Below are 15,893 nucleotides of genomic sequence, written 5' to 3' on the forward strand. Positions count from 1 at the left end.
GGGCCCGTGAGCCATGGCCGCTGAGCCTGCGCGTCCGGAGCCTGTGCTCCGCAACGGGAGAGGCCACAACAGTGAGAGGCCCGCGTACCGCAGAAAAAAAAAAAAAAAAAAAAAAAAATCAAAAAAAACATTGGCTAGGGTGTTGGGAAACACGCTTATATACTCGGAATAGGAGCACAGACTTGCACGCTGTTTTTGAAGAGCAACTTGGCAACGTGTACCAAAAGTCTTAAAAATGCTCACACCCTCTGATTCCACCTAAGGGAATGTGTTCAGTAATTTACCTGACCAGCGTAAGTACTGATATACAAAGTTCTTCAGTGTAGAGTTGTTTAACATACTGAAAAACACTGGAAACAACCTAATGTTCAAAGAAGTCTGAAGAAATAAATCACAGCACATTGAGATGATGACTACAGTCCTTTTAAACCATATTTTTAAAGAATATTTAAAAATTTAAGAATCTAGGAAAATAGGCACCACACCTTTTTAAATGAAAAAGAAAATTCAATCAACTAAGGAAGTGCCTACTGACTGTTAGGCATGGGGTTTTTAAAACAGTAGGAACTGTTTGTCCCCATTAGAAATAGAAAGCCTATGTGCATGAGAATATGTAAAAAGAAAAGGCATTGAATAGCTATAAATTGTGAAGTCAGAGACTATTGGGCATTGCTGAGATTAAGGATGTTCTCTCCCCCCCACCCCTTCCCACTTCTAAAGTGCTATACTTTTTAAATAGCCTGCTGGGAAGGGGACATTGGAAACCTGATGTGACATTCAAATTAACTGGTTAAATTCAAGATAAGAGAGGGGCAGAGTAAGGTTCATCTTGCTTGCAACAATGCCTCCCACATTCCTTTCTTGACACGAACAGACCTGGGCTCCGTTGGAACCTCTTCTCTTTGCTGCCTGCCTGCACACCAAGGCATCACATCCTAATTGCCCACCTGTCCTCCTCTGTGTGTCCATACATTCTGCACTGACTGTCCCCAATCTTTATCTTCCATACTCTGAACCCCAACTGTGCCTTCATTTCTACTTCCTAGAGTACCAGCCAAGTCCTGAAAAACGCCTCAATCCATATGTATTCTTGTTTTTAATTCTGGGGTTTCAGTGTCAAAAATTAAACAGCAGAGAGCATCAATACTAAACCAAGGCTGGCCCTTCTGTAATATAAAGGTATACCTCTATTATACTACAGAATTACCTATATTATTATTCCAAGGAAGAATTTCAACAAAATTTGATATTTGTAATCTTACCCTCTTCTGAAATCCTACAGCTCTTTTTTTTTTATAGTACTATAAGGACAGATGTGATGAGGGAGGAACTTGCCATTGCCCCACCTTGGCTGGTACCTTGAGGCCGCGAATCATGTCTTACTTATCCCACAATTCCTCAGGCTCTGGAGCATGGCTTGCACAGTTTACACTTTCAGTCTGCTAAGGGAACAAATTACCTTCCAAAATGCAGAATTTCAGTGGTATATATTCACATTTATATATTGCAAAATGTGACTTTAGTCACATTCTTGAGTTAGCTAAGGCAATATTATTATATCAGTAGGGTACAAGAAACTGTACTCTGCATAACCATCACCATTTGCTTCGATTCGAGAGTAAACTCAAAAGATGAAGTCAGAGCAGTACAGGTGAGTCACAAGAGAAACACAGCAAGTCTCTCTTAAGAGGGCAGTAATCTGACAGAGCAAAAAGAACATCCCACAAAACAAGGTTCTCATGATGACTCGAATTACACAGAAGCATAGTGTTCATGGTGATACTGTCAGCACCTGTTTCTGCAAGTATGTCCACAAGGTGTCTGCTGCTTCAGGTAGCGATTAAACAAAAATAACTTCCTGAGTCACGGGCCTGGGAACATTTGTCCCGCAACTAAGGGTGTAGTAAGTCAAAGGCTTAGACGGGTCGCATCCTTTCCCAGGTACCACGAAGATGAGCAAGGTCCTTCACGTGTTCATCGGCAAACGTACTGACCTGGGCGTGAGTGAGCTCACCTGGCACTCACACTGAAAACTCCTTAATATGAACCGAGGTGGGCACCTGGGGAGCCTCCTGTCTCCTTAGAAGCCAAGGTTCATGAGCAGAGCGACTTTGAACAACGGGGCCATTGAGACTCAAAACCGAACCCTGTCTTCAGTTAATTTCCCTTTCTAAGGCTACAAAAATAAATCAATAAAATTTGCACAAACTCCCCTGAAAGAAATCACCTAACCTCATAAAAATGAGCCAGAAAATCTGCAAGAGGAGGCTGTCCATCCTCCACAGGTGCTAGTCTGAATCTGTACTCTTAACTCCCACTATTTAATCTCCAAGTGGATTTATATCTACACCCTCTGCACCCCCATCCCTATTTCAGAGACGACCTTGCTTGTGCCCTGGACACATCTGGAGGCTCCCGTCGCCTGGCTGTCACTCTTCCCCGTCCTTCACCTCTTTACCAGCTCTTTCCCCACAGGCTTCCTCACCCTCCACATGCTTTTACAGTCTTAAGCCTCAAACATGCACACACACACCTTTGAGGTGCTTTCTCAATTCTCTAGTCTCTTCAAGTTCAACATGCCCCAAACTAACCCATCATTCTCTTCCTGACAACTTCTTCTTGCTGCTCTAGTCCCTATTTCACCCCATGGCCACCCAGACAAGAAAGCTGAGGAGACACTTGGGACTGTTCACCACCAGCGAAGCTGACCAGACCCCTGTCCTCCAAAACATTTTTAATATTTTCACTCTGCCTTCTTTTTTTCTTTTTAAAAAATATTTTTTTATTTATTTGGGTGCGTCGGGTCTTAGTTGCAGCAGGCGGGCTCCATAGTTGAGGCTCGCCAGCTCTTTAGTCGTGGCATGCTAACTCTTAGTTGCGGCATGCATGTGGGATCTAGTTCCCAGACCGGGGATCGAACCTGGGCCCCCCGCACTGGGAGCACGGAGTCTTAACCACTGTGCCACCAGGGAAGTCCCTCACTCTGCTTTCTATTACCAAATACTGGTGTAACTCTTACAAGTTCGTGCCTAAACTATTAGAACTAATCTGCCTCGACCTTCCTTGGGGTTCACCCATCACTTACCCCAACACACAGCCTACTCAAGGCATGTTGACCCTACCCTCCACCATATTCCCCAAACACTCCAGGTCTTTCACAAGGCTACATTTGCACCCCAGGGAAAGCCAGCAACCTTCCATGCCTGGCAAACCCCTATGGGCACATCCCAAGGCCAGTTCGATGTCACCACCCTTCTCCAGCCTTCCCTTGGGCTGAGTTCGTGGTGTTCCCTTTACCGTGGACACACAGTACTTCATACAAGTTTCCATTCAAGTCAAGCCAGACAACATTTTACACCTGTTGTGTAAGAGGTACACTGTGCTGAGAGCTGGAAAATATAAAAAGAACTAAGACCTGGACTCTATCCTTACGGATATCTTCCAGATATGGAAGGAAATAATGATAGCACAGTGTAATAAATGCAAAGTGTCACAGAGAACAGGACAGTTCAGCTGGGGGTTGAAGAATGAAGAGGTTGCCCTCGAATGGTTTTCTGAAACCACCCGCCTTTCACCTCACCCTCCAACTAGGGAATGCATTCAAAGGACCTATAAATCACGTTTATGTTCTCAGGATCTAGTAGGCTGTCCGGCACACGGCAGGCGCTCAAAGCATTTCTTGAACGGACAGATAAGACAGACTGCAGTTTATGAGTCATTCCATATCTGGAACAGTCTTCTCAGAATTACTTGCCAAGTGAGAATTGTGTGGAATGCCTGCAAAATGATCAAGAATTCACAGTGACGATGTTAATGAGGAAGAAGACAGAAGACGCTTGTCTCCCAGGTGCCTCTAAGACCCTCCTTGGCTGGCCTCATGCCCAGTCCCTGGCCACACACACGCACGCACACGCACGCACACGCACGCACACGCGCGCGCGCACACACACACACACACACACACACACACACACAGAGGGCAGCTCACTGGCCCTCAGGCTCCACCCCCACTGCCTCACCTTGAACTTCACACTTGCCGTTCCCTCCACCTGACGGCCAAATATTGCCCTCCTTCACCTCCTTCCTGTGTTGGCTCAAATGTCACCCTATTTAAAGATCTAACTCCCTTCCCTGCTTTGTTTTTCTCCTTAGCACTTACCTCACACACTACACATTTTATCCACGTGTTTGATTTTCCGACCAGAATTTAAGCTCCACAAGGGCAAGAATTTGTCTCTTTTGTGCACCTCTTCATGCCCGGCACTTAGAACAGTTCTCAGCACAAGCACGCACTCAATAGATCCTTGTTAAATGACGAAGTGAGCGTGAGACCCTCCTTGGCTGGCCTCATGCCCAGTCCCTGGCCACACACACGCACGCACGCACACGCATGCACACGCGCGCGCGCACACACACACACACACACACACACACACACACAGAGGGCAGCTCACTGGCCCTCAGGCTCCACCCCCACTGCCTCACCTTGAACTTCACACTTGCCGTTCCCTCCACCTGACGGCCAAATATTGCCCTCCTTCACCTCCTTCCTGTGTTGGCTCAAATGTCACCCTATTTAAAGATCTAACTCCCTTCCCTGCTTTGTTTTTCTCCTTAGCACTTACCTCACACACTACACATTTTATCCACGTGTTTGATTTTCCGACCAGAATTTAAGCTCCACAAGGGCAAGAATTTGTCTCTTTTGTGCACCTCTTCATGCCCGGCACTTAGAACAGTTCTCAGCACAAGCACGCACTCAATAGATCCTTGTTAAATGACGAAGTGAGCGTGTCAGAACTACTGCGTGTACGCAATGGACAGAGGTCAGAAGCATAGACCCTGGGACCAGGCTGTCGGGCCTGTTCCCTGTCTCCACCAATTATTAACTTTGTAACTTTGGGCAAGTTGCTTAAACTTTCAAAACCTCAAAATCCTCATTTGTAGAATGGGAATAATCACAGTACGTATACTTCATGAGTTGTGAGAGTTATACATTCAGAAAGCTTAGAACAGCTTTCATTAGCATTCAAAACACCTTACTAGTATTACTTTTCTTATGGCAAGAAACACTGAGATACATTCTTTAAAACGCGGTTTAACTACATACAAATACAGAAACATCTATAAGCAACACATTAAAGTTGGCTTTTAGAAATAGTTATTAGATGATCATTTCTGGGTTTTAATAATTAACTTCTGCAAGCGTGAATACATTTCTCATAATTTCGCTTGCTATCTATCTCTCAAACTCTTGCCTAGAAAGGCCAAAATGATACAAAAGTAAATTGAAATGATTTTAAAATCAATCTAACACTAAGTAAACAAGAAATCAGTTTACAGAAACAACTGAGCAGGAAAGAAGAGAAACCTATAAGGGTAGGCAAGTTATTACAGGTTTGGGATGTACTCCTGGTTTGAGAGGAATTTATTTTACTAACCCACAATAAAATGAATTAACACGAAGGTTTACCCTTTTGAAATGGTCTTCAGTTTTCTTCTAGAGAAACATCTCTTTCATCATGAGGCCTTTCTTCAGGCTCTGCTATGATCAGATGGGCCCCTGAACATTCTTCTCCTACAAATCCTAAAGCGCTTAAGGGCCTTTTCCACACCCCTTACGGATCCCTTTGTGCTGCAGGAACATGCATTCACCCTCCCCAGGCAGTTTAAAGGAGCCCCAGGGCAGGGGGGTGGGGTGGGTATATTTTGTTCTATTTCCGTAATCCTACCTGGCTCAGGCTGGTCACTGGCAGGTCAATTACGTGCGTGTATGAAGGCACACACATATTTATAATCTAAAACCTGGTAAGAACTGGCATTACCTCTGAAAGAGGGTGGCAGGCGCTCTCTGAAGGTGCCTGGCTGGATCTCAAAGTATTTCCTAAGCAGTTCTTTATTCAGCAGCATTAATCAGCAATGACCATGTAAAATCATTTACTTCATGGTAAATTCATATCGAATGTTAAGCCAAGAGTCCGACCAGAGAAATGCCACAGTTTCCGAAGTATCCAGCTGAGCGTAAGAATTTGAATTTTTCCAAAACTCACGGTCAGACTGAAAGTGTTTCTTTGGACTAATAACGTGAAGGTTATGAGCGCGGACTCCAGAGTCCTGTTACCTGGTCTGAATGTACTACCTCTGCCACTTTCTAGCTGCATAACCTTGACAGATTACTTAAGCTCACTGTGATGGCTTCCTCTTCTATAAAATGCAGATAAGCCTCACAGAACTCTTATGAGGATTAAATGAATTTGTAGGTGAAATGATAAAGACAAAGCCTGGAACTTGGTAAGCATTTAATAAGTGTGAGCTTCTATCACTGGCATTATAATTATTATTAGAAATAGTTTTCCTTGCTTCTCTCATCTTATTTAATTAAGTGGTTGAAACACATACATACTCCAAAGAAACAAAGACAGTTTGGATCTGGTTTGTTACGATCACTTATAATCTGGCTTCAGATAAACTTTCAGATTTTTTAAAGTTACTTTTTTATTTCCAGTTTTAATGAGATGATTGACATACCTCCCTGGGTAAATTTAAGGTGTACAGCATAATGATTTGACTTAACGTGTATTGTGAAGTGGATCACGGCAGTAAGTTTAGTTAACATCCATCACCTCATTTAGATGCAATTAGAAAACTTTTTTTCCCCTCATAATGAGATTTACTCTTAGGACCTGCTCTCTTCACGACTTTCCTATATATTACACAGCAGAGGTAACTACAGTCATCATGCTGTACACTAGAACTGCCAGACTTTGACAAGTGAAATGGAAAAGTGCCACTGGGTTTAATTACAATTCTTTCCCATATGCATTTCAAAGCTTCAAGAAAATGGCAATTTCAACTCCAGGTCTGGTTTTCTACTTAGTTCTCTGAAAGGATTTATTGAAAACCCCAAGTTGGCTGGCACATTCCTACTGGTTACCTTTCAGGAGACTAACTTTGTGTGAGCACAGAGGATATCCATTTGGTTTCAATTTTCTAAGACACAAACACTTCATTGTACAGTAAATGGCAATATGCACTCAATGATCCAAAAGCACATTGTTTTTGCTTCTTGATTTTCTGTTCTACTTTTAACTCTGCGACGATTAAGTTTCCTGTTCTCCACGACAAAACACCTCTCAATCTATTGTGAGCGTCCAAACAAGTTAGTTGCTATTAATATTTTAAAAACATAACACAGCATAATCAAGTTAGTGTTCCAACCATTAAAATAAAAAAACTCAAATGCAAATACACAAAATTTCTGGTTACACTGATTTTTTTTTTCCATTTATGTATGGAAAATCACCAGGTAAGCGATAATTTAGTTTTTAACTTGGATTGAAAACTCTGAATGCAAAGCTTAGTTATTAAGCTTATTTACACAGGTTAATAAAGGCTCAATAAATTTCCTGTCTTTTCATTAAGACGAAGCAGACCTAGTTTTCCCTCTTTAAGGCATGGCATTATGTAGCATACAGTAAAGGGACTTCAAAACTGTGTCACTCCTTGATGGGATCATCTACATAAAAGAATCCCATCATTTACAATACATCCTGGGTACTGGCCTCATTTCTGAAAAGTGTGCGCTTCAGGTTTTCTGGGATTCGAGCACCATGTGGTCCAGAGAATCACACTAGTAGCAGCCACTACTCAGAAAATTAGGGGAGCTCCAAATTGACCCTAGAAAGGTAAGGACTGCAAAAGCTGATGGAGCCTGACATTCTCCAACCCTCCTACTTCACAGAAGCCCGGAGGGAGCAGAAACGACTAGCTCATTCCGCTCCCTGGGGCCATGGCGGTGCTAGAACGCAGCGCTCTAACAACAGGCCAGGATGCCAGCGGCCAGGGCCCTCTGGGCCGCCAAGCCACAGGCGCTGCTGAGACCCGAGCAGGAAGGGGGCTCCCCGTCATCTGGAAAATCCATAAGCCTTGCATGGCAGCGACAGTAAGAACCAAAGCTTTGATCTCACTTACGCCCCAACTCCCCAAACTGTGGCAACATCCAAAATAAGGATTGTTGCTTCTCCCGATGTCTTTAGTGCCCCTTCTCTTTTCCTCCCGAAGGATGAACACTTCGAGCTGACAACTTCCTCCTTCCCACTCAGCTCCTCTGGGGATAGAAATGGAAATGCGTGCAAACCCTTCTGCCAGCCTTACCTCTTCCTGGGTTTGCTCCCCGGGACGCTCAAGACCTTGATACACAAGGCTGATTTATTTAGGCCTGAGCCTAAGTAAATCACCCTTAAGACACGTCTGCGTGTTACAAGCTTCTCACACGACAGCTTCATAACAGGATTGGAAAATAAAACCTAAAAATACTAAGGTGTAGACAGGTAAAGAGATCCCCTGAGGATTTAGTTGGTTTTTTTAGTTTCTGCAAAATGTTCTCACATGTGTGAACACATAAGTCTTGAGGCACTTTTTTTTTTTCCCAGACCATTCAACAGCAGTCACTATTTTTATAAGGAAACTTACTTCTAAATCTATCTGACATGCCTTTCATTTGCCCAATGTTGTACTTGCTCAAATGAGGGGTATTCCCTGCAGAGTGTTCTTGGTCAACTGGAACGGCCAGCAGGGTTTTGTCTTAGTCCCTGTGAAAAGGGCTGCCTCTCCCATTTCCTGTTCTTATTTTAACACAGAGACATGTCAATTTAGGAAGACGCTTAACAGCTACTTTGGAAGCTCTCAAATTTTATAAATCGAACATGACTTTACTACTTCTAATATACAAACCAACATAAATCAAAGTTCGTTATTAGAAAAGTTTAACTTCTTAGCCACCCTCACATCCCTGAAGATTTTATAATACATCTTTCCGTAAAATTCACGAAAAAAACTAGTCCCTTCATACACGATGAGGGCACATTATGAAACTAGTATATCACACCAGTATTATTAAGCAGTTAACCATTTGTAAAACATTTAAAAGTGAAATGAAAGACATTACATGAAATTTCTAAAAATCTTATAGGTTCTGGTATAATGTTATAAGTCATAATTCTAGTTATTACTTTAAAATGTATATCTCAGAAATAACTTAAAAAAAAAAAGTGAAATGACTCGTATACAACCAGTGCCCAATTATGTGTGTGTGTGTGTGTGTGTGTCTCTGTGTGTGTATGTATGCTTCTGAATAGCTTTTACGTTGTTTTATGCACATCTCTCTCTCCCCAACTAGCCTTTACGTTACTCAAGGATCAGGGCTGTGTCTTAGACTTCTTTTTCAGTCTTCCCTGTGCAAGATGCTGGTCCACAAACGGCTAAATGCTTTGGTGACACAATGCATTAGAGTTCTACAACCAAAACCTGTCTCTCTGATTCCCGATAGGACTAATTTTACATTCAAATAATTCGTAAGCTGCTATAAAACACAACTGAATTATTTTATGCTTACCAGAACCGGACACACGCCTTATCCTCTGGGGAGATACGGCTCGATCAGAGTTGAGATTTCTACTGTCACTATTCCGCCTCAAACAGGAAACAGAAGGTCCCACTTTGGCTTTCGGACCAGGTGTTTTCCTCAAAATGGAGCAGTTGGGCTTGGCTAGACTCCTACCTGAGATGGTTGCAGTTTTTGAAGCAGAACCCTGTGGAAAAAATAAGGTTTCAGTCCAGATCATACCTTCCCCACACCACTTCCTGGTGGGGTTAGGTATGCAGAAAAACACAATTTCTGTCTAAGCAGATATGCCAGATGGACATTTAATTTTCATTTTTACTCTAAAGAAATTTAAATTCGTCATAGTTTACTCTTTGATTCGTCATGATCTGCCTTTTGTCCCCATCAAGAAAAACTTGTTACTGGCAAGTTCAACACCATAAGCTATAATTTGTATTCTCCCATTAGAGAAAAATTGAGCCTCACAGAGACGAAGTAACTTGCCTGAGGTCATTTTGCCAATGAATGGATGGAGCTACAATGTGAAACCACATCAAACACCAAAATCGATGCTCCTAACCTATACGTTGACTATTCCCCACCAGGACCATTCTTTCTTTGCTAAATAAGCCATAAGTGCAGGACTTCCCTGGTGGCGCAGTGGTTAAGAATCCGCCTGCCAGTGCAGGGGACACGGGTTCGAGCCCTGGTCCGGGAAGATCCCACACGCCGCGGAGCAACTAAGCCCGTGCACCGCAACTACTGAGCCTGCGCTCTAGAGCCCGTGAGCCACAACTACTGAGCCCGCGTGCCACGACTACTGAAGCCCGCGTGCCTAGAGCCCGTGCTCTACAACAAGAGAAGCCACCGCAAGGAGAAGCCTGTGCACCGCAACGAAGAGTAGCCCCGGCTCTCCGCAATTAGAGAAAAGCCCACGTGCAGCAACGAAGACCCAATGTAGCCAAAAATAAATAAATAAATTTATTGAAAAGTCGTAAGTGGATAATTTCCCTTAGAGATACGTAAAGCCCCAGGTTGATGACATACACTAGGTGTAGGATGAAAAACTTAATTAAATAGGGCAATATCCTAAGAAACCACTGGAGAGCAACATAGAATTGGCCAAAAAAAAGCAGGCAATGGACACAAAGATCTTCTCCCTCTACCATAAAACTGGCTAAGGTAATCCCCCAGAAAAAACCTTTTAAAAAGTAAACCAGGGCTTCCCTGGTGGCGCAGTGGTTGAGAGTCCGCCTGCCGATGCAGGGGACACGGGTTGGTGCCCCGGTCCGGGAAGATCCCACATGCCGCGGAGCGGCTGGGCCCGTGAGCCATGGCCGCTGAACCTGCGCGTCCGGAGCCTGTGCTCCGCAATGGGAGAGGCCACGACAGTGAGAGGCCCGCGCACCGCAAAAAAAAAAAAAAAAAAAAGTAAACCAAACTTTTAACCAACTTACAAAGTGAATCTTTAACAAATTAGATTTGTTCTGCCTTTCAGAACCAACATTCCATAGACTGTTGCAAGCCTGCAGCGTGTGAAGCAGAAAGGGCCAGGATTCAAGTCAGGGGACCTGAGTCTGAATCTCCATCGTACAACTTACCAGCTACGTGTGTGCGTTAAGGAACCACTCACGAAGCTTTAAGCTTGTAGCTAACAAATTTCCTGTCGTTCCTGGCAAGAGTAAATGACAGTGTATAAAGCGCCTGAACATTTCTGAGAAAATTAAATGACATAATATACAATAAAGCACCTGAGCAAAGGGTCTGGCCCAGAGCAGTCATCGAAAAAAATATCAATTTCTTTCCATTTAGATAATTCACCATCCCTATACTATCACCAATATACAACCTCTATAACGGGGAGCTATACTCAACCGGCATCCAATTAAAGTCAGATTCCTTCTTCAACAGAAGCTTTCTGAAGTTTCACGTAAAGCCCGACCAAACAGCTGGGAGGCTGCAGGCTACCTAAGGATCCAGTGAACTCAAGGCCTAATTTGTCTCAAGACCAAGAACAGAGCACACTGAAAATGCACATTTCTCCAGCACTGTCTCATCACAGAACCAGGGCAGATTCAGAGCCTTTGGGCGCTGCTGAAAGGACTAAGAAACATAGGGGTTTGCCTGCAACACGACACAAAGGCTCACTCATTCAACTCTCTACAACAAACACAGTGCCCGTGGCCAGTGACGGTTTGCTGGGCCCCTTCCCCATGATACACGGAAGTGTGTTAAGAGGTGAATAGTGATATCAGACGGAATTGCACATGAAACATCATCATGGGGAAAAATGAGTTTTTAATACTCATCGACAAGTAAAAGTGTCAGTACTGAAAATATGGAAATCCTAACTGCAAGATTCCTAAGACGAAAAGTGCTTCTTCTCCAGTACTGGGATCCACGTCAATGTGATGATTCTATCACCTTACCTCAGCATCACACCATAAGCCTGAAAGACAGGCTTTCATTCCGCACATGGGAAACAGAAAGCTAAGACTTACTCTCAATGCACATATCAGAAAAACTTTTAATTTCAAAATTACACAGCCAATTTATATGCAAGGCAAATGTTATTTAAAGAAACTTTAGGCTAGGTTTTCTGGCAGTTGGAGATCAGTGCACAATAAAAGTCTCCCTTAAATCAAGGAGGAATAAATGTATTGTTTTCATGTATACGTATCTATAAACACCAAACTAAGAATGTTGCTTAGAATTACCAGGGGTTGTCATTTAATTTAACAAAGTATCTAACTAAAAATTGTATAAAATGAGTTTCCTAAGTCTGACTTCAAAAGGACTTAAAAATAAAAATCTGAGTTTTGAAATAATGGACAGTCTCAGTAGCTTAGACATCATTGCGGTGGGCCATTCTCCTAAAAGGAAGATCTACTATAAACGCCAAAGCATCTCTAAACTGAACTAGCTCAAGAATATCTTCCTAAAAGGACCTAACAATTCCCTACGCACCCTCAAAACACTTAAAACAGCCCGTTAACACTTCACCAAACTACACGTGTCGTTCCTCTCAGACATGAGCCCTCTACACAGATAACTCCCATCGGCCTTCCTACCCTGGCAACGACCTCCACTCCTGGCCCAGAGGACAGATGCCCAGGAAAAGCCTACGTGGGGCTAGAGGTGCATGCAAGTCCCCGCTGCCGAAACAGCACCGAGGATGAACACACAAAGCCCAGAGCAGCCTCCCAAATGCTTCCAACACTCAGAACGCTAGTTTCTTCATGCTAGAGTCAAAACTATATCCATGCTGAAAAAAAAAAAAAATCTTTGAACTGCATGTGAATTCTTGTTTAAATGGAACCCCCAAACATCTGCCAGGTACTGTATAAAACATACGACCTTTTCACTATACATGAATAAAATGGGTTTTATTTTAGTACCGGGAATCAATACATTAGGACTGCAAGAGACTTCAGACATCCACTAGCCCAATCCTTTCACCTCTGGGTCTCAAAAGGGTACTTGCCCAGAGTCACCTTAGCTAATCAGAGGCAGGATCCTCCTGTTCACAGGACAGGGCTCCACTACCTGGAGCAGCTTCCTCAACAGGTGACCAGGAATTAGTTTTACGCTGATACTGTTTACCAGCACTGCCCAGCCATTTATCAAACGTGGCCCGATACATTTGTAAGTTCATAAACAAAACGTTTATTTTTTCATAAATATAAAATATAATCAGATATTTAACTTCAAATAACTAATTACACTAAAATATTAAAGTACCCTGTTCTTTCAGCTTACTGTTAAAAGGAATGTTGATACTCAATACAAAATACTGGACTTGAGGTTTTTGGTTTTTTTTTTTTTTCAATATGCAGGTAACCAATTAGCATTCTAAAATGTACTGACTGACAAGACAAAGAATTACTGAATAACACAGCAATACCTGAAAGCAAATCTGCACACCTAGTTCAGCAATATGATTGACTATTAGCAGATAAGCAATTGCTAATACATCTCTCCGTTTCCACCACCATTTCCTGAAGCAGGCAAAAATTTCACTTACCAAAAACAGAGAACCATAGTCAAAGGTCTCATTCATAATTTCCTTTTTTAGCTCTTGTTTTGCCATCGGTGTCCCATTTTCTTTTTCACCCTTGTTTTCAGGGCTAATCCTATCGATGCTGGAAGTATAGGACATTTGCAAACATTCTGTGCTTTCCATTTTAATAGGGAGTTCACCTTTGATCTTCTGAAAAACCGCAGCCACGGACCCAGTCTCACATGCTGAATTGGAAGAACTTGCTTTGTCAACATCCTCCTGATTCGATTTCATGGCAGATGTTGTTCTTGGAACTTTGTGTGAAGCATTTTTAGAATGAGCTGTAACATGAACAGCCTGGCTCGTAATGAGTTTATTAAATTGCTGCTTATGTGTCTTGTTAATTAGGATTTCTGCTTTTGTGTCTGCATTCAAGTCAGATGTTGGTGTTTTCCTCAAAGCTGTCGACGGTCTTGAGGAAGACACTGATGAGGGTGATGAGGCCCCAGTTAACTGAGGTCGGGGTGCAGTCTTTGATAGAGCAGGGTCCTTGGACTGTAGCACTGGTCTGGATACAACTTTCGCTTTGACATTCTTGAAGTTTGGTCTTGGGTAACTTATAATTTCAGTTTTTCTAACTTTGCTGCCTAGGGGGCTATTCGTTTTGATGGCTGATTTTCCTAGATTAGCTTTAGACATGTTCATTGGTGCCCCCTTCAAGTTTGGTAAACGTCTAAGCTCTCGATTACTCTTCTGCACTTTACTCCATTTCTCCGTTCCTTCAATAGGTGAGATAGAAAAGGTTGCGTTTGTGGGTTCTAGGACTGGTGTGGACATGCAAACTATGTTATTTGTACTAATGACCATATCATCTGCATCCCAAGTCAGTTCAAATGATGAAGCCACCTTTTGTCCTGGCGGGCTATTCGGTATCAATTCTATGGTATGATTTCGGGTTCCCAAATCCTTTTCATTAGAGGCAACGGGTGTGTCTTTAGCCACAGTGACTTGATGTTCTGGGTCCAGCACTTGGGTTTTGCTTTTATCAAAAGCTGGCACCAGTAAAGGGCATTCATCATCTATAAGACAATTGGACACTGTTTCTCTTACATTTTGGCCCATTTCCTTTTGCCCATATGAGCTCTGTGAATGTCTCTCACTATTTGGTTCATCTTTAGATGAACAAAAGAACTCTTGTAATACAGACCCATTGGGAACATCCATGCCATCAGAAACTGGTGTTAGAGCTTGTATCTCCTTTTTTCTGCCTAGTCTCTGCTGTGCCCCATCTGGGTACTCACTGGTGACCTTTCCCGAAGAACAGTGACAGTGATTTTCAGTATCTGGAAGAACAACATCAGTTTGCATCACCATGTCAGAAAATGCTGTGTAAGTTGTGTCTCGGGCCTGTGATGCTGTAGCTGGAGGGTTTTCGAAGCTGTCTCTACCATAACTCATTTCTCTCACATATATCTTATCAGAATGGGAAGATGGAGGAATGGAACAGGATAAAGATGTATTTCTACTTCTCATGCTGGTTGGCTGCAGGCTTGCAGTGGTAGGCAAAGACTGACTCTTTCCAGTAGTGTCATGTGTTATGAAGGTACAGTTAACATTATCCACTTTCATGTCAAATGTCTGGTTTAGCGCCAAGGCAGTAGGGTTTTCTGTACAGTTCAAATCATCATCGCTAGGATTCCACACAAAAGGCAGAGATGTCTCAGCGCTCTGGTCCTGAAATGATTCTAGGGAATGACAACTGTTATGCAAATCTTTGGGTTCCTCTGTATTTACAACATGTGTAAAAGACAGACATGTGGAATCCTTGTGCATATCTAACACCTCCTTACTAACAAAATCACTTGAAGACTTTTGGTGTTCAAGTACTTCAACACACTGAGGGTTTAAAGAAATATTTTCACCAAAGACCACAGCAGAGTTGGTTTCATAATCAACCACCATGTCATCTGGGTTGGCAGAATTCCAACTCACGTTATTGGTTGAAGAGTTTTGGGTACACGGAGATTTTTGGTTGTATGCATACGTGCTTCCATTTTCATCACTGATAAATAAGGACTGCAGTTCATCTTCTGTCTTGTCATCTGAATTATCATCATTCATCCTGAAATATTAACTTTAAACCTCTGCCATTTTATTTCTTCTTTAAAACCTTTTAAATGAGAGGGAAGGAAAATGTGTCCATCTCCTAAGTTTTTCAGCACAGTTGAAAGTTTCTTAGTCTAAGATGTCGTGAACTTGAAAAGATTTGTTGTTCCCTGGAAGAAATAAAATGTTTCACTCAAGTAAATATTAGAAAATTAACAAGTCATCACTTGATTAATTTCAATTGCTTTCTTTTTACATTTAAAGAACCTACAACTATGGACAGGGGTAATTAAGATATTATCTAAAGAACCACCCTCTTTTCAAACATACTTTTCGCGGGCCTCTCACTGTCGTGGCCTCTCCCGTTGCGAAGCGCAGGCTCCGGACGCGCAGGCTCAGCGGCCA

General features: G+C 42.6%; 1 protein-coding gene across 5 annotated transcripts in view; it reads right to left on the reverse strand.

Annotated features, from left to right (window-relative positions):
- Positions 1-15,893, reverse strand: part of MTUS1 (microtubule associated scaffold protein 1) — a 168,651-nt gene that overhangs the window by 99,061 nt on the left and 53,697 nt on the right. For all 5 annotated transcript variants that reach the window (XM_007117250.4, XM_055080992.1, XM_055080988.1 and 2 more), the window contains exons 2-3: positions 13,407-15,658; positions 9,395-9,590 (exon numbers count right to left, since the gene is read on the reverse strand). In XM_007117250.4, the coding sequence (XP_007117312.2) occupies positions 9,395-9,590; positions 13,407-15,503 (2,293 nt within the window). In that variant the 5' untranslated portion in view covers positions 15,504-15,658. The remainder of the gene's footprint in view (positions 1-9,394; positions 9,591-13,406; positions 15,659-15,893) is intronic.

This window comes from Physeter macrocephalus, chromosome 20 (genome assembly GCF_002837175.3).
Source record: "Physeter macrocephalus isolate SW-GA chromosome 20, ASM283717v5, whole genome shotgun sequence".
In the NCBI taxonomy this organism is placed as follows: Eukaryota; Metazoa; Chordata; class Mammalia; order Artiodactyla; family Physeteridae; genus Physeter; species Physeter macrocephalus.